The sequence below is a fragment of the Oryctolagus cuniculus genome, chromosome 4 (assembly GCF_964237555.1).
Source record: "Oryctolagus cuniculus chromosome 4, mOryCun1.1, whole genome shotgun sequence".
Classification (NCBI taxonomy): Eukaryota; Metazoa; Chordata; class Mammalia; order Lagomorpha; family Leporidae; genus Oryctolagus; species Oryctolagus cuniculus.
Window position 1 is genome coordinate 139,107,972 of NC_091435.1, and position 15,199 is coordinate 139,123,170.

The 15,199-nt window shown below is 36.5% G+C and overlaps 1 protein-coding gene across 11 annotated transcripts in view; it reads right to left on the bottom strand.

Moving 5' to 3' along the window:
* Positions 1-15,199, bottom strand: part of TRPC1 (transient receptor potential cation channel subfamily C member 1) — an 88,414-nt gene that overhangs the window by 40,203 nt on the left and 33,012 nt on the right. For 6 of the 11 annotated variants that reach the window (XM_008266183.4, XM_070071637.1, XM_051858793.2 and 3 more), the window contains 2 exon segments: positions 4,078-4,209; positions 1,226-1,421 (listed from right to left, as the gene is read on the bottom strand). The exons of 3 other annotated variants lie outside the window; for them this stretch is intronic. In XM_008266183.4, coding sequence (XP_008264405.1) covers positions 1,226-1,421; positions 4,078-4,209 — 328 coding nt within the window. 11 annotated transcript variants of the gene reach the window in all.

Consider the following 15,199-nt stretch of genomic DNA (forward strand, 5'->3'; position numbering starts at 1 on the left):
ATAAAAAATTCCATTCTTAGCATCAAAGGTCCTGTATCTTGCCTTCTACCATTATCTATTTCACGCTCCATTTTTGTAATAACCTAAATATGAGAAGTTTTATCCCAACATCTATTGATAATATTAATGATGAAAATGAGTCACAGTAACAGTATCCTAAAGGTATCATTTATCAACATCCCATTTTATCAGCTAGATATCATTATCCACATAAAAATGCTATTGTTTAGGGGCCACACTGTGGCATAGCAGGTAAAGCCACCACCTGCAGTGCCGGCATCCCATATGGATGCCAGTTCAAGTCCCCACTGTTCCATTTCTGATCCAGCTCTCGCTATGGCCTGGGAAAGCAGTGGAAGACCACTTGGGAAGACCCAGAGGAAGCTCCTGGCTCCTGGCTTTGGATCAGCGCAGCTCTGGCTGTTGCAGCCAATGGGGGATGAACCAGTTGATGGATGGAAGACCTCTCTCTCTCTCTGCCTCTCCTTCTCTCTCTGTGTAACTCTGACTTTCAAATAAATAAAATTAATTTTTTAAAAAATGCTATTGTTTAGTGAATTATCTCAAAAAGTGAAATTTAAAATGCATACCTTCCTTCAAGTTCCTAAATCATGTGTGTGTGTCTGTGTGTGTGCATGCACTCAGGGAGTATAAGAGTGCATTTCCTTTGATAGGAAGAAATGAGCTCACAAAAGTCAGAGTCAATTTAGTTATATCATGCACCTCTCTAAATTTTGACTTCATAATGAACTATAAATAAAAAGAATCAAGAAATATAATCTCTGATACTTTAAAATAGAAATCAGCATTACTATAGAAAGGGCTATTTATAAGCATATCAATATAATAAATCTATGACAAACTAAACAAAACATGGGAACTGCATTATAAGGTACTCCCCACACAGGATCTCACTTGTGTAGCTACTATTTAGCAAAAACACTAAATCAACATTCTCATTACCATAATTAATGTTATTAAAATAACTACTATTTATTGAATACTGGTTCAATTTTAGGACTCATCACACTAAACTCTCTAAGTATATATTACTACTTAATTCTTAAAACCAAAGCTCATGGAGATTCAACAATTTTCCCAAAGACATACAATTTTTGAGTCAGAACTAGGATTTCAACCCAGTATGTCGCTCCAAAGCCTTTGCTCTGAGTTGCTAGACTATAATAGAAAAAATAATTTAATTATGTCACAGAAAGCCTCATACCTCTTTTTGGTTATATTTGATAGCAAGTTTTAGACGACTTAAATTCATTCTTTCTTCTAGTAACCCCCGTTTGTCAAGAGGCTCATCGCTAGATGTGTGGTTTAGGATAACTTCCAATTCACGTGAATTCCGAGCTTGTGCAAGCAAATCTTTAGCAAACATTTTACACTGCCGGGCTAGTTCCTCATAATCATTCCTACAAAATGCAGCAATCTATTATTAAAATTATCACTTCCATCTTCTAATTAAGTTATTAGAAAACTTTTACTACGCATTAATTATGGTGCTATACAAAATCTGAAGTCATTTTCCATTGACAAAGGAATGTTCTGGTGTATAAATTCTCCATAGCTTTGGGGAAAACTATGACACTATTAGGTTTTCTGAGTTCAGACTGATATCCCTAGATGAATACAATATTTTATCATATATACTAATACTGCTAAAAATTCTTCTAATACTTCCAACCAGTTCTTCAGTTAATTCATTTGCTCTTATTCTCTGTAAACACATCTAACACTTTATTTACTTATCTGAATAAAAAAAATCACTATCCAATCAATATTATTGTATACTTTTTAACTACGGTTTTTTTGGTAACAGTCTACCATAGGTTTATGCTAACTGTGAAATTAAAATAGTATTGTGATTCAAATTTAAAGTGCTTATTGAGTTAAATTCAAGCTAGGAAGAAAGACACTAAAAGATACCCAGTAAAGAATTCCCTTTCAAAATCACCACTGCTTCATTCTTAGGTTTGAACAGCTTTATTTAAAGGCAGGCCTAATTTAATTTATGACAAATTAAGTTTTAGCACATAATCCTTTTTAAAAATATCAATTAAACTAATTGATAGTCTGAGTTTAACAAGAATGAAGTCAGAAATAAATAACTGCGCATCATGAACTTAGGGTCAGACTTCAGAAAATAATTTTTTTCATTCAATTTTTTTTCCTCCAAGGGGAAAATAAAAGGAAACAGGAAGACTTTTCATTGGTTAGTCTTTCTATACAATGGGGTTTTCTGTGAAGTGGCTACACAAATTGTAAGTAAAAAAACTTCTTTTCCTTAGAGACTAACATTTTTCACATTCATTCTATGCATTTACCACATAACCAAAACTACCAGATAATAAGTAGTTGAATTTCTTTAACAAATGAAGTATCACCTGCTTCTTTGTTTAGGGCTCTAATTACAGACAGGAACATCAAAAGTGTATATTATTACAAAGATATCTTTACATAAACATTTGACAGACCACTAGATTCAAAGGTAAAATTAATACATCTTACTAACCTAACATGCTTACTCTCTAATGGATTACTGCAAGATGAGTAAGTAGTTGCACAGTTTAGAAGGAAATACAGACTGGAAGCCAGCAATCCGAGGTCTAGTTGTAACTTTGATCCTACTTTCAGTTTTAATGCTGTTTCTAATTAGATTCTTATATTAGTAAAATATCTAGCTTTTATATCTATTTTTCAGGGGTCTATGATCACATCCAAATTTAACTTTTTCATACTACTTTATGATAAAAATATAGCAATTGCTTCAAATTCTTTTTTGGAAGGAGTTGAATGAATTCTATTTTATGTGGTATCTCAGAACTTATAAAATTATAATATTACAATAGGAAGTTCTTCATATTTAAACAGAATAATGAATTAACAAGCCTGGCCAGCCAATAAAGATAAAATTAGCAACAAGTTACACTTTAACCACATCTTACATATTGATTAAAGTACATACTTTATGTCATATTAAATTTAAATAAAATTTAAGGTATCCAAATTAAAATACAATAATTCCAAATTTGAAAACTTATAAATAATTTTTTTGAAAGTTTCTGGAACTTAGAACTAACAAGACCTCAGATCTAACAAGAATACTTTGTATACTACTGCTTTAAGGCTAAAGAAAATTGCAACTTTCTGAGGAGGTTTCCAATGGAGGTTTGAACTTTGACAATCTTGTGAAGTCATTGGACAGGTGCCACACAAGACATGGGTCTCAAAGCAGCTGGATACGAAAGAAAAGGTAGGGCTAGGTGTAGATCCCTACAGAAACTCTGCAGCAGGACCTGGTAATAAATGTTGATCATTCTACCAGGGATAGTCTGCTACAAGGGAACATTTTCAAAGCTTTCCCTCAATTCCACTAAATATAGCTCTCTAAGGATTTTTTTTTTTTTACAGTTTCAATGAACAGTTTGATAGGTTGCTTTGCCAAAGTCTCTTTTTATTTTCCAACTTTCCCTTTAAAGGAAAATATTAAGAGTGACTCTTTGGTATACAAAGTGCCAGAATTATATTTGATCTTCATTTCAGAAGAAAACTCAGGCTGGATTTTTATCCCACTTAATCAGTGATATTTTATGTCTACTTTTAAGTTTCTTCTGCCAGTAAATTTCAGCAAACAGAGATGAGGTCTATGTCAAATGTCCGTGGCATAAAGAAAGCATTCGAGGTGTTTTGGAAGATCTGAAGAATCAAGTCCCAAGGGTGATGATTACAGAATCTGAGAATGAGGGGAGGTGTGACAGAGAGCCATTACATTGTTTGCTCTTATTTTAGGTGACAACTCCTATTGCCCTAGAATGTCCCTGGCCAGGTTGAAAATGGAGCAGGAGAATAAGGGTAGTTAAACAGTGGCAGAGGGCAGACAGGGGAGGAGTGATCAGGATGTCTTCCCTTGGGGGTAGAGAAGGAAAATCCCAACTAAGTAGCAACAACATGGATAATCTTGGATCAAGTATAAATAAGTACAAAGTATAACTAGCCTACAAAGATACTCAGGTAGAAGATCTTGAAAGAAAAGATATTATATAATGTATAATTTCCATTCATTCCCACCTGAATTCCACCTCCACAAGGCTTAGTTCTTTCAAATCAGCACTAAGTTCAAATGCTCTCAGAATTGGATCCTCCTCTGTTAACATTATTAGAGCTGGACTGGCCAAACATCGATATATATCAAGACGAAACCTGTGACAAAATTTGATTTCATAATGTAAAATAAACTTTAGTTACTTATTATTAGAATTTTAACTTACAATTTTCATAAATTAATACTTAAGGTATTATAAAATTAAAGAAAATAAAAAATATACTTATAAATCTATAAACATGAAAATTAAATATTTTGAGATACAAATATTGAAAAACTTTGTATCTACTACTTTTTTAATTATTTATTTATTTGAAAGAGTTACAGAGAAAGAGGGAGAAACAGAAGAGAGAGAGAGAGAGAGAGAGAGAGAGAGAGAAGGCTCTTTCATTAGCTGGTTCACTCACCAGATGGCTGCAACGGCCAGGCCAAAGCTAGGAGCCAGGAGCTTCTTCCAGGTCTCCCAATACGGTAGCAGGGGCCTAAGCACTTGGGCCATCCTCTGCTATCCTTCCCAGGCCATTAGCAGGAAGCTAGATGTGAAGTGGAGCAGCAGGGCCACTAACCAGCGCCCATATGGGTTGCCAACATCGCAAGCAGCAGCTTTACTCACTACACTACAACACCATGTACTACTTTTAAGAAATTGTTTTACTGTCTTTTCATACTACTTCATAATGTTCAATCCAACTTAAAATAAATTTCTGGGGTCATTGTTGTGGCACAGAAGATTAAGCCACCGACTTTAACTCTGGCCTCCCTGATAAGCACCAGTTCAAGTCCCAGCTGCTCCACTGCCAATCCAACTCCCTGCTAACATGCCTGGGAAAGCAGCAGAAGATGGTCCAAGTGCTTTGTCTTCTGTTACCCACGTGGGCAACCTGGATGGAGTTCCATGCTCCTGGCTTCAGCCTGGCTGAACCCTGGATGTTCCAGCCATTTGGGGAATGAACGAGAAAATGGAATCTGTCTCTCTGTGTAATTCTGCCTTTCAAATAAATAAATAAATCTTTAAAAAAATTTTCTATTCTAGAACCCAACACAATTTTACATGAAATGTTAAATAACTAATATATTTTTATATTATATAGATTGTTTATTAAATCTTTCCCTAGAGATAAAATTTTTAATACACTAGATATAAAATAAATGAATTATTCAGCCAGGTTGTGATTTTGAAAGATATTTCAAATCTTAAGAATAAAATCATTTGTTTATGCATAATCTCCAACTAAGAGAAAGCAGTCCTTTTACTTTGTAAATTAATCAGTCTTCATGTTTCAGTACCTAACCAGGAAACAAACTAGAAAAATTTCACTATAATTCTTCATTTGCAAATATATACATGTAATTCTAAATTTATAAATTTAGTAGATGCTATATAATGTATATTTTTCTTTAAAATATAAATTTAATACAAACTTGCTATTAAGAAGTAAACAATTTAGAAACATGACACCCTAACACTCTCCCTTCCACCAACTCTTTACCTCAAGGATATTAATTTTAAAATAATTGAGCATCAAGGCCAGCGCTGTGGCACAGCGGGTTAACGCCCTGACCTGAAGCAACGGCAACCCATATGGAATATGCTGGCTGTTCTTCTTCCAATCCAGCTCTCTGCTGTGGCCTGGGAAAGCACACGGCACCCGCGTGGGAGACCTGGAGGAGGCTCCTGGCTTCAGATCGGCGCAGCTCTGACCGTTGCGGCCATCTGGGGAGTGAACCATCATATGAAAGACCTCTCTCTCTCTGCCTCTCCTCTCTCTGTGTAACTCTTTCAAATAAATAAATAAATCTTTAAAAAACATTGTGCTTAGCCTCACTGATATTTTCTGTTCAGACACAGCATAACCAGATAAAATATACAAAGGAACAGCTTGCTTTTTTAAAAAATGTAGTGTATTTTGAAACACTTTCTACATCATTACATATAAATTCATCTCATGCTTTCCTACAAACTGGGTGGTCTTTCATTTGATGGAGGTTCACTGGATCTCCATTAATGAAAATTATGGTTCTTTTAAAAATATTTCAGCTATAAAAAGTAGCAATGAATGAATATTCCTTAGGGTATATATTTTTCACATATTTCAAATTGTTGAGCAAAATGCTAAATGTATTTTAAATTCTGACAGATGTTTCCAAAGGAATAACAAGAGGAAGAGTTCATCTCCCCCATCTTCACTAATATTGGGTACTATAAACGTCTGGAAATCTTTTATCTACCTAATGGAAAAGCAGTTTTGCAGTTAATTTCACCTGAATGTCTTTAAAAGTCTGAGCGTTTATTCTTAACAATATCCAATATATACATTTCTGTAGACTGCCTATTCTTGTTTTTTGAACTGGTCTTCTGATTACTGTGTAACTGGTTTTAATCAATTTGTAAAACCCATTTACACATTAAACAAATTAGCTCTCTGTCTACTCAAGGGTGATTCAAACACTTTGTCCTAGGTTGTTGCTTATCTTTTTACTTTCTAATGGAATTTTTCTATATAGAAATTCTAAGCCTTTATATGAGCAATTATTAATATATTCCTTATTCAGCTTATAAGTTTTATGTCTTACTTAGATCAAAAGGTGATCCTGGGGAGAGGCATTTGACCTTATGCTTAAGCTACTGGTTAGGATGTCCACAATCTGTACTGGAGTCCTAGGTTGTATCCCAGCTTCACTCCCAGTTCCAGCTTCTTGCTAGCGAACATCCTGGGAGGCAGCAAACTGGTGGCTCAAATAGTGGATCCCTGCCACCCACAAGGAAACATGGAACATGTTCTTAGTTCTAGACTTTGGCCTGGTGGTCCAGTCCTGGTCATTGTGGACATTGGGGAATAGACCAGCAGATAGGAGCTCTATCTGTCTGTCTCCCCACCTCTGGAAAAAAAAATGTTATCCTGTATAATGTGTTTTAAGAAAATGCTTATGAAATCCAGTTATGATCTAGCTATTCAATTAACAAGTACAATTATCTCTAAGTAAAGATTTCTAAGAGATATTTGCCTACACCATAACTGCCAAAAGGCTAAAAAAAGTGTAATTAGGCATTTTATCCTTTTTTATAAAGCATTTTATGTATCTGAAAGGCAGAGAGATCTTCCCAAATGCCTGTAATAGTTACAGCTGGGCCAGGCCAAAGTCAGGAGTCTGGAACTCAGTCTGAGTCTTCCACATCAGTGGCAGGGACCCAAGTAATAGAACCATCACCTGCTAGCTTTCGGAGTGTGATTTAGCAGGAAGCTGGAATTACAAGCCGAGGTGGAAATGAAACCCTGGAACTTGGATATGGGAAGCAGGGATCCCCAACACTGGCTTAACCATTGCATCAGATTCCTACCCTGCCAACTTATCTGTTTCCATCAACATATCTCAATTAATTAAGTTTATCATACTGTTTCTAAAATAGACTTTTGTATTAACCTACTTTATCATGTATTACGGTATACTAAAGATTAATAACAAAATGCATAGCAGAAAAACTCCCAATAATAGGAGAATGAAGAAGTTGGCCGACTGTGATAATTAAGTGCCACTGTGTGGAAAGCATTTAGATATAATCTGACAAATAATTAAGCTGCATTACTTTCTAAAAAATATCATTTTTGGTATTAAAAGCACCATGAAAAAGTAATGGCAGTATGAAGAGTTCAGTGATTTCCCTTCCAGAAAAACAAAAAACATGCACAACGCTGGACAAAGTTATCCCCTACACACACAATGTCAGGCCTCTGGAAATTATCCCTTGAGAATTATAAATGTTTTACAAAACTGCCAGAGCTTCAGGCAGGAATGGCTGGAATCTGCAGTCTTGCCTGGAGATGCCTCCATTACCCTACTCCTGCTTCAGTCAAAGAAATCTATAGTTTTGGCAGGTTGTGATCCAAGGGGGCAAAAATCAACTCACTGAGAGGCAGCCTATAGCTTGCCTGGCTTAAAGCAGTGGACTTGGACAGGGAAAACCTGCAGCATTGCAAGATAGGGGTTATCAAAGTGGGGGCAAGTAGTAGACCAACCAGAAATTTAAAAGGGAGATTTTGGAAATAAGAGGTCATATATGGATTCATATAAGGTCTCCATGAATCTCTTACTGAAAAATTATACAGGTGTGGAAAATAGAGTTGATGAAAAGGCAAAAAACAAGAAAGAATTGAAAAATATCCATAACTTGACCGCATACCCCAATTAACCCAACAGCTCACAGATTGATGAGCAGACATTAGAAACTTTATTGGCTCAAAGAGTACTGGCACAACCTTTGCCCAAATCATTGACTGGCTGACCTATTCATTTCAAAAGCTGAAAAACAAGAATAAAAACGCAGCCTAAGCACAGACATCAATGACTATATACCACAAGGAGACAGATTCTTTAAGTTGGGCAAATAAAAATAAAATCCTTAGAAAAAAATAGTATCAAGAATTGCTGCACTATATCCTAAATGGTCCAGTTTCCAAATACTAGATGTGCAAGAAAAGGATTAGTTGTGCCTCCTCCCTGACGAGCAACATGAGAAGGGCGAGTGTCACAGCATAGTAGGTTAAAACTGCCACTTGCGATGCAGGTATCCTATACTGGAGTGCCCATTTGAGTCTCAGTTGCTTTGCTTCTGATCCAGCTTCTTGCTAACATACCTGGGAAGGCAGCAAATAACAGTGACAGCCAAAGTATTTGGGCCCAACCACCCACGTTGGAAACATGGATAGAGTTCTTGGCTCATGACTTTGGCCCGACCCAGCCCGGGCTTTTGCAGCCATTTGGGGGAGTGAGCCAATGGATGGAAGATCTCTTTCTCGCTCTTGCTCTGATGCTCTGCTTTTTAAATAAATAAATAAATGCTTTTTTAAAAATTTTTTGACAGGCAGAGTGGACAGTGAGAAGAGAGACAGAGAGAAAGGTCTTCCTTTGCCGTTGGTTCACCCCCTCAATGGCCGCTGCGGCAGGTGCACTGCAGCAGGCGCAACGTGCTGATCCGATGGCAGGAGCCAGGTGCAGGGTCCAAGCACCTGGGCCATCCTCCACTGCACACCTGGGCCACAGCAGAGAGCTGGCCTGGAAGAGGGACAACCGGGACAGAATCCAGCACCCAGACCGGGACTAGAACCCGGTGTGCCAGCGCCGCAAAGCGGAGGATTAGCCTAAAGAGCCACGGTGCCAGCCAAATGCATTTTTTAAAAAGAGCAACATAAGAGGCTTAATGGTGTATGGGGAGGATAGATTTCCTCAAAATATCCAATTAGCCATTTACAAAAAAATAAGTAAGCAAATACAAGACCCTAGGATAGGGGTAAGGACAAGCACACAGAGTTGCTATACTATATTATCTAAAATGTCTAGTTTCCAGTAAAAACTTGACACATGTGAAAAACAGGAAAATACAGCTTATATCCCAAGAAAAAAGGAGGCAACACACTGCCTAAGAGCAACCACACATCAGATTACTCATAGATATGTTCACAGTACAAAAGGAAAGCATAATTACAGAAGTAAAGGAGAGTATGGTGACAATGTCAAATCAAAGAACACAAATAGAAATTATGAAAAGAATGAAATGGAAATTATGGAATTAAAATTTCACTTTTTGTGAAATTAGAAATTCATTAGAGAGGCTTGTTATGGGTTGAATCGTATCCCTCCAAATTTCATTTGCTGAAGTCCTAAAGATCAGTACTTCAAAATGTGACTTTATTTGTACATGGGGTCTTTAAAGAATGAATTAAGGTAAAATGAGGACCTTGGAGTGGGCTGAAATCTAAAATTACTGGCATCTTTATAGAGAAATTTGGGGATAGTACACAAATAGGGAGAATATCACATGAACAAGAGGACATCTAAAAGCCATCTTCTAAGGACCATCTTTAAGCCCTCTTAAAGGACCAATGTTATCAAATAAGTTTGATGTCTCAGCTCCAGAACTATGATAAACATAAATTTCTGTGCTTTAAGCCACTTTTTGGTACCCTGTTATGGCAGCTCTAGAAAACCAACACAGGGCTCAATGGTAGTCATGAACTAGCAAACCTGAAGATATAGCAATACAGATTATACAACTGAAGAACCAAGAGAAGAAAGAATACAGATGAACATAATGTATAAGTATGTACAATTACCATGTGTGAAATAAATATATTTAAAAATAAAATTTGAAAGTTATATTTAAAAAAAAGAAAAATTCACAAGGATTTAGAGATATATGGGAAACCATTAGGTAATCAACATATTCATAATGGAAATACCCAAAAGGAAAAATGTATGTATAATAGCTAAAAATAATACAAAGTATGTTCTCCAATCACAGTGGGATAAAATTAGAAATCAGTAACAAAAAAAGTTAGGAGAAACTCACAAATAATTAAGTAATTTAACAAACAGTTAAATAATTAATAGGTTAAAAAAGAAATCAATAGGGAAATCAGAAAATACTTTAAGGTAAATTAAAATGAAGAAATATTTCAAAAGACATGAAGTTAGCTACAGCAGGAAATGTATACAAAGGCCTATATTAAAAAAGAAGAAAGATTTCATATCACTGACATACCTTCTACTTAAGGCACTAGAACAAGTACAGCAAGGGTATGAAGGCTCATTGTGAGATGATAAAAATGTTCTAAACGTGACTGGTAATGATTGCATGTATCTTTATTCCAAAATCCACCAAATTATATATTTTAGATAAGTGAACTGTATCTCATCAATGCTCAAAAAGCAAAGATGAAATACAGACTTTCAAGATAAACAAATACTAAGAGAATTTCCAGGCAGCAGACCTGCCCCTCAAGAAATGTTAAAGCTGAAAGGATATAGTACCAGATGATAATGGGGATCCACAGGAAGAACTGAATTCCAGAAATCATATTTATATAAATAAATACAAAAGGTTATATATATTTTCTTCTATCTTCTAAGAAATGTAAGAATTTTCAAAGCATTGCAATGTTGTATTTATAATACATTGTATGAGTATATATATATATAATATATAAAAATAACAGGAAGAGAAGCTGCAAAGTTACTATTTTTAAGTCTGTATTAACTTGAAATAATTTAAATATATTCAAAGACCTATACTGTAACCTCTGAAAGAAAAAAAATTTTTAAATAGCTAAAGAAAATAAAAACACTAGAAAAAGTACACTAAATTTTCTTTGAACACAAAGAACAAAGGGGGAACAGAGTAACAAAGACATGAGAAATATAGGAAATACATGTCCAAATCAAAAATATAAATGCATCACATTAAAAATTATATTACCAAAAATTATACTGCAGAACAGCATTAAAACACCCATATCCCATTTTGGAGTGGTCGGGCTTGATATTCGGCTCTGTCTTCTGGTCCAACTTCTGCTAATGCAGACCATGGGAGAGAGCAGTGATGACTCAAGTAATTGGGTCCCTGCCAACCCAGGAGAACTGGATTGAGTCCTAGCTCTGGCTTTAGCTCAGTCCAGTGCCAGCTGCTGCAGGCATTTAGAAAGTGAATCAGTGGAAGGGAGCTCTCTGTCTCTTTAATAAATGCATTTTTAAAGTCTATCGCATATGAGCAGACTAAACATTTCTATCAAGAGACAAAAACTGTCAGAATGGACCAAAAAATATCGCAATAACAGCAAGATCCAACAGAACACTATCTAAAAGAAACACACTTCAAATAAAAAGATAAGTTGAAAATAGAGGCTGGAAAGATGTACCATATAATTATCAACCACAAAAGAGTTGGAATGGATAAATTAACAAAACAGCCTCAAAGCACACAAAGCAAAAATGAGAAAATTGAAAGTAGAAATAGATAATTCCACAATTGTACTTGGAGATTTTAATATTCTCCTCCCAGAAAAAGACACAACTATATAGAAAATCAGTACAGATATGGACTACTTGAACAATCCCATAAAACAATATGACCAAACTGGAATTTATACAAAACTTACCTCAAAAAGCAGAATACATACTATTTCAAGAGTATTTAGAACATTCTCCATGTTAGACCATTATGCTAGGCTATAAAAGTAGTTTTAATATGTTATAAAGGAATAAAATCATACTCAGTACATTCTCTAGATTACATAATAGTTTCTTGGTGATGGCATCAAAAGCTAAATGACAAAGGGTGGGGGGGGAGGGGAACCAAAATTAAAAACTTTTGTTCTGGCCGGCGCTGTGGCTCACTAGGCTAATCCTCCGCCTTGCAGCGCCGGCACACTGGGTTCTAGTCCTGGTCGGGGCGCTGGATTCTTTCCCAGTTGCTCCTCTTCCAGGCCAGCTCTCTGCTATGGCCCGGGAAGGCAGTGGAGGATGGCCAAGTGCTTGGGCCCTGCACCCCATGGAAGACCAGGAGAAGCACCTGGCTCCTGCCTTTGGATCAGCGTGGTACACTGGCCGCAGTGCGCCAGCCGTGGCAGCCATTGGAGGGTGAACCAACGGAAAAAGGAAGACCTTTCTCTCTGTCTCTCTCTCACTATCCACTCTGCCTGTCAAAAAACAAAACAAAACAAAACAAAACAAAACAAAACAAAACAAAACAATTTTTGTTCTTCTTGCAGGGTGGGAAGGTGGGGTTGGGGCCATGGTGTGGCCTCTGCATTACAAAATAAAGCCCTGGATATCCTCAAAAAAAAAAAAAAACCTTTTGTTCTTGAAAGTAAATCATAAAAAAGTTGAAAAGGCATCTACAGAACGGGAGAAAATACTTCTGAATCATGTCTGATGAGGTACTACTAATATCTGGAATATATAAAGAGCCCTTACAATTCAGTAATTTTAAAAAATTGGGGAAAAGCATTTGAGTAGACATTTCACTGATGAAAATATATAAATAATCATAAGCAACTGGAAGATACCAGTTACAGAAAATATCCAGAACAGTGCATCAATGAGGACAGAAAGTACACTTGGTGGTTTCCAGAGGCCAGGACAGCAACTGCCGACAAGTATGAGGTTCTTTCTGAAGTGATGACAATGTTCTGGAACAAGGCAACAGTGATCGCTGCACAACATTCCAAATATTCTACACTTTAAAAGGCTGAAATTTATACTATATGAATTCAATGAAGATGTTCTTTAAAGATATATTCTCCAACCACAACAGAATTAAAGCAGAAATCCAAATATGTGAAAGTAAAACAACACATTTAAAAATAACACATGGAAAGGAAGAGGAAGAGTGGGAACAAGGGAGAGAGGGAGGGTAGAGTGGGAAGTATCATAATGTTCTTAAGACCATGTATATGAAATATATGGCAGCCATTGCCTTTATATAAATTTAATAAGTAGTGGGAAAATAACACATGGGTCAAGAGAATGGGAAGACAAACCACAGACTAGAAGAAAATACAGTAGTTCCAAGACCTCTACCAATACCTGAAACTACAGATAGTACTAAACACTACACAGAGGGTCCCTGACTTAGGATGGCATGACTTATTATTTTTCTACTTTATGATAGTGTGAAAGTGACATGAATTCAGTAAAAATTTTGAATTTTGATCTTTTCCAGGCTAGTGATCGTGGTACAATAAAATCTTGCTATGCTGGGCACTGACAGAAAGATATAATTCTCAATAAGCCACATGATCACCTGATTATCATATATAAAGTGGGTTTTGTATTACTTGTTTTTACGCATCTGTAGGCTACTATTAAGTTTTCCAAGCACAGTTAAGCCTGGCTACATTAGGTGTATCAAATGCATTTTTAGTTTCATGTTTTCAGTGTACAATGGATTTATCAGGATGCAATCCTGCTGTAAGTAGAGGAGAATCTGTACATTCTGTTTTTCCTATAAATACACACTTATAAAGTTTAATGTATAAACTGGGTCCAATGAGAGATTAATAATAATAAAATAATTACAGTAATATACTATAATACAAATTATTTTAAATGTATGAATTATTTCTGGAATTTTCCACATAATATTTTTATACCATGGTTGACTGTGGGTAACTGAAACCACAGAAAATGAATCCACAGTAAGGAGTACTTTTTTTTAATCTTTTAAAAGATTTTTATTTATTATTTGAAAGGCAGAGCTACATATAGGAGAGAAAGAGAGAGAGCTTCCATCTGCTGGTTTCCTCCCCCAAATGGCCATAATAGCCAGGCCTGGACCAGGCCAGAGCCAGAGTCTTGAATTCCATACAGGTCTCCCACATGGGTGCAGGGGCCCAAGGACTTGGGCCATCCTTCCACTGCTTTCCCAGGCATATCAGCAGAGAGCTGAATTGGAAGTGGAGCAGGTAGGACTCAAACCAGCATTCATATTGGATGCTGGCATCACAGGCAGCAGTTCAACCTGCTGTGCCACACCACTGGCCCCAGGAGGACTCCTATAATTGTAAAAGACATATCTCATAAAGATATATGTATTATATATGCCGGTTCTGTCCCGGTTGCTACTCTTCCAGTCCAGCTCTCTGCTGTGACCTGGGAAGGCAGTGGAGGATGGCCCAAGTGCTTGGGCACCTGTACCCGCATGGGAGACCAGGAAGAAGCATCTGGCTCCTGGCTTCGGATTGGCGCAGCGCTGGCCATAGTGGCCATTTGGGGGGTGAACCAACGGAAGGAAGACCTTTCTCTGTCTGTCAAATATATATATATATGTATGTATATATAAAATACTTTTTAAAAAACTCTTAAAATGCACAATAAGAAAATCTTTAAATGGGCTGAAAGTCTGAACACTTCACTACAAATGTATTAACAAAACAAATAGACATATGGCAAGATACACATCATTACATATCATCAGGGAATTGCAAATTAAAACAACAATGAGATGCTACTACTTATCAATTATAAAATGGTTGAAATCAAAAATTCTGCAATAGCAAATCTCAGTGAGGATGTGTGGCAACAGGAACTCTGATTCATAGTTAGTGGGACTGCTAAATGTTAATTACTATGGAAAAATAGTTGGCAGCTTCTTAAAACTAAACACGCAGGCATTTGGCACAGCAGTTAAGATGCCTGTCGCTTGGGATGCCTGCAGGGAGTACCTTCCTCACTCCTCTGCTTCCAATCCAGACTCCTGTTAATGCAAACCTTGGAGGCAACAGGTGATGGGCCAAGTACTTGGATCCCTGCCAC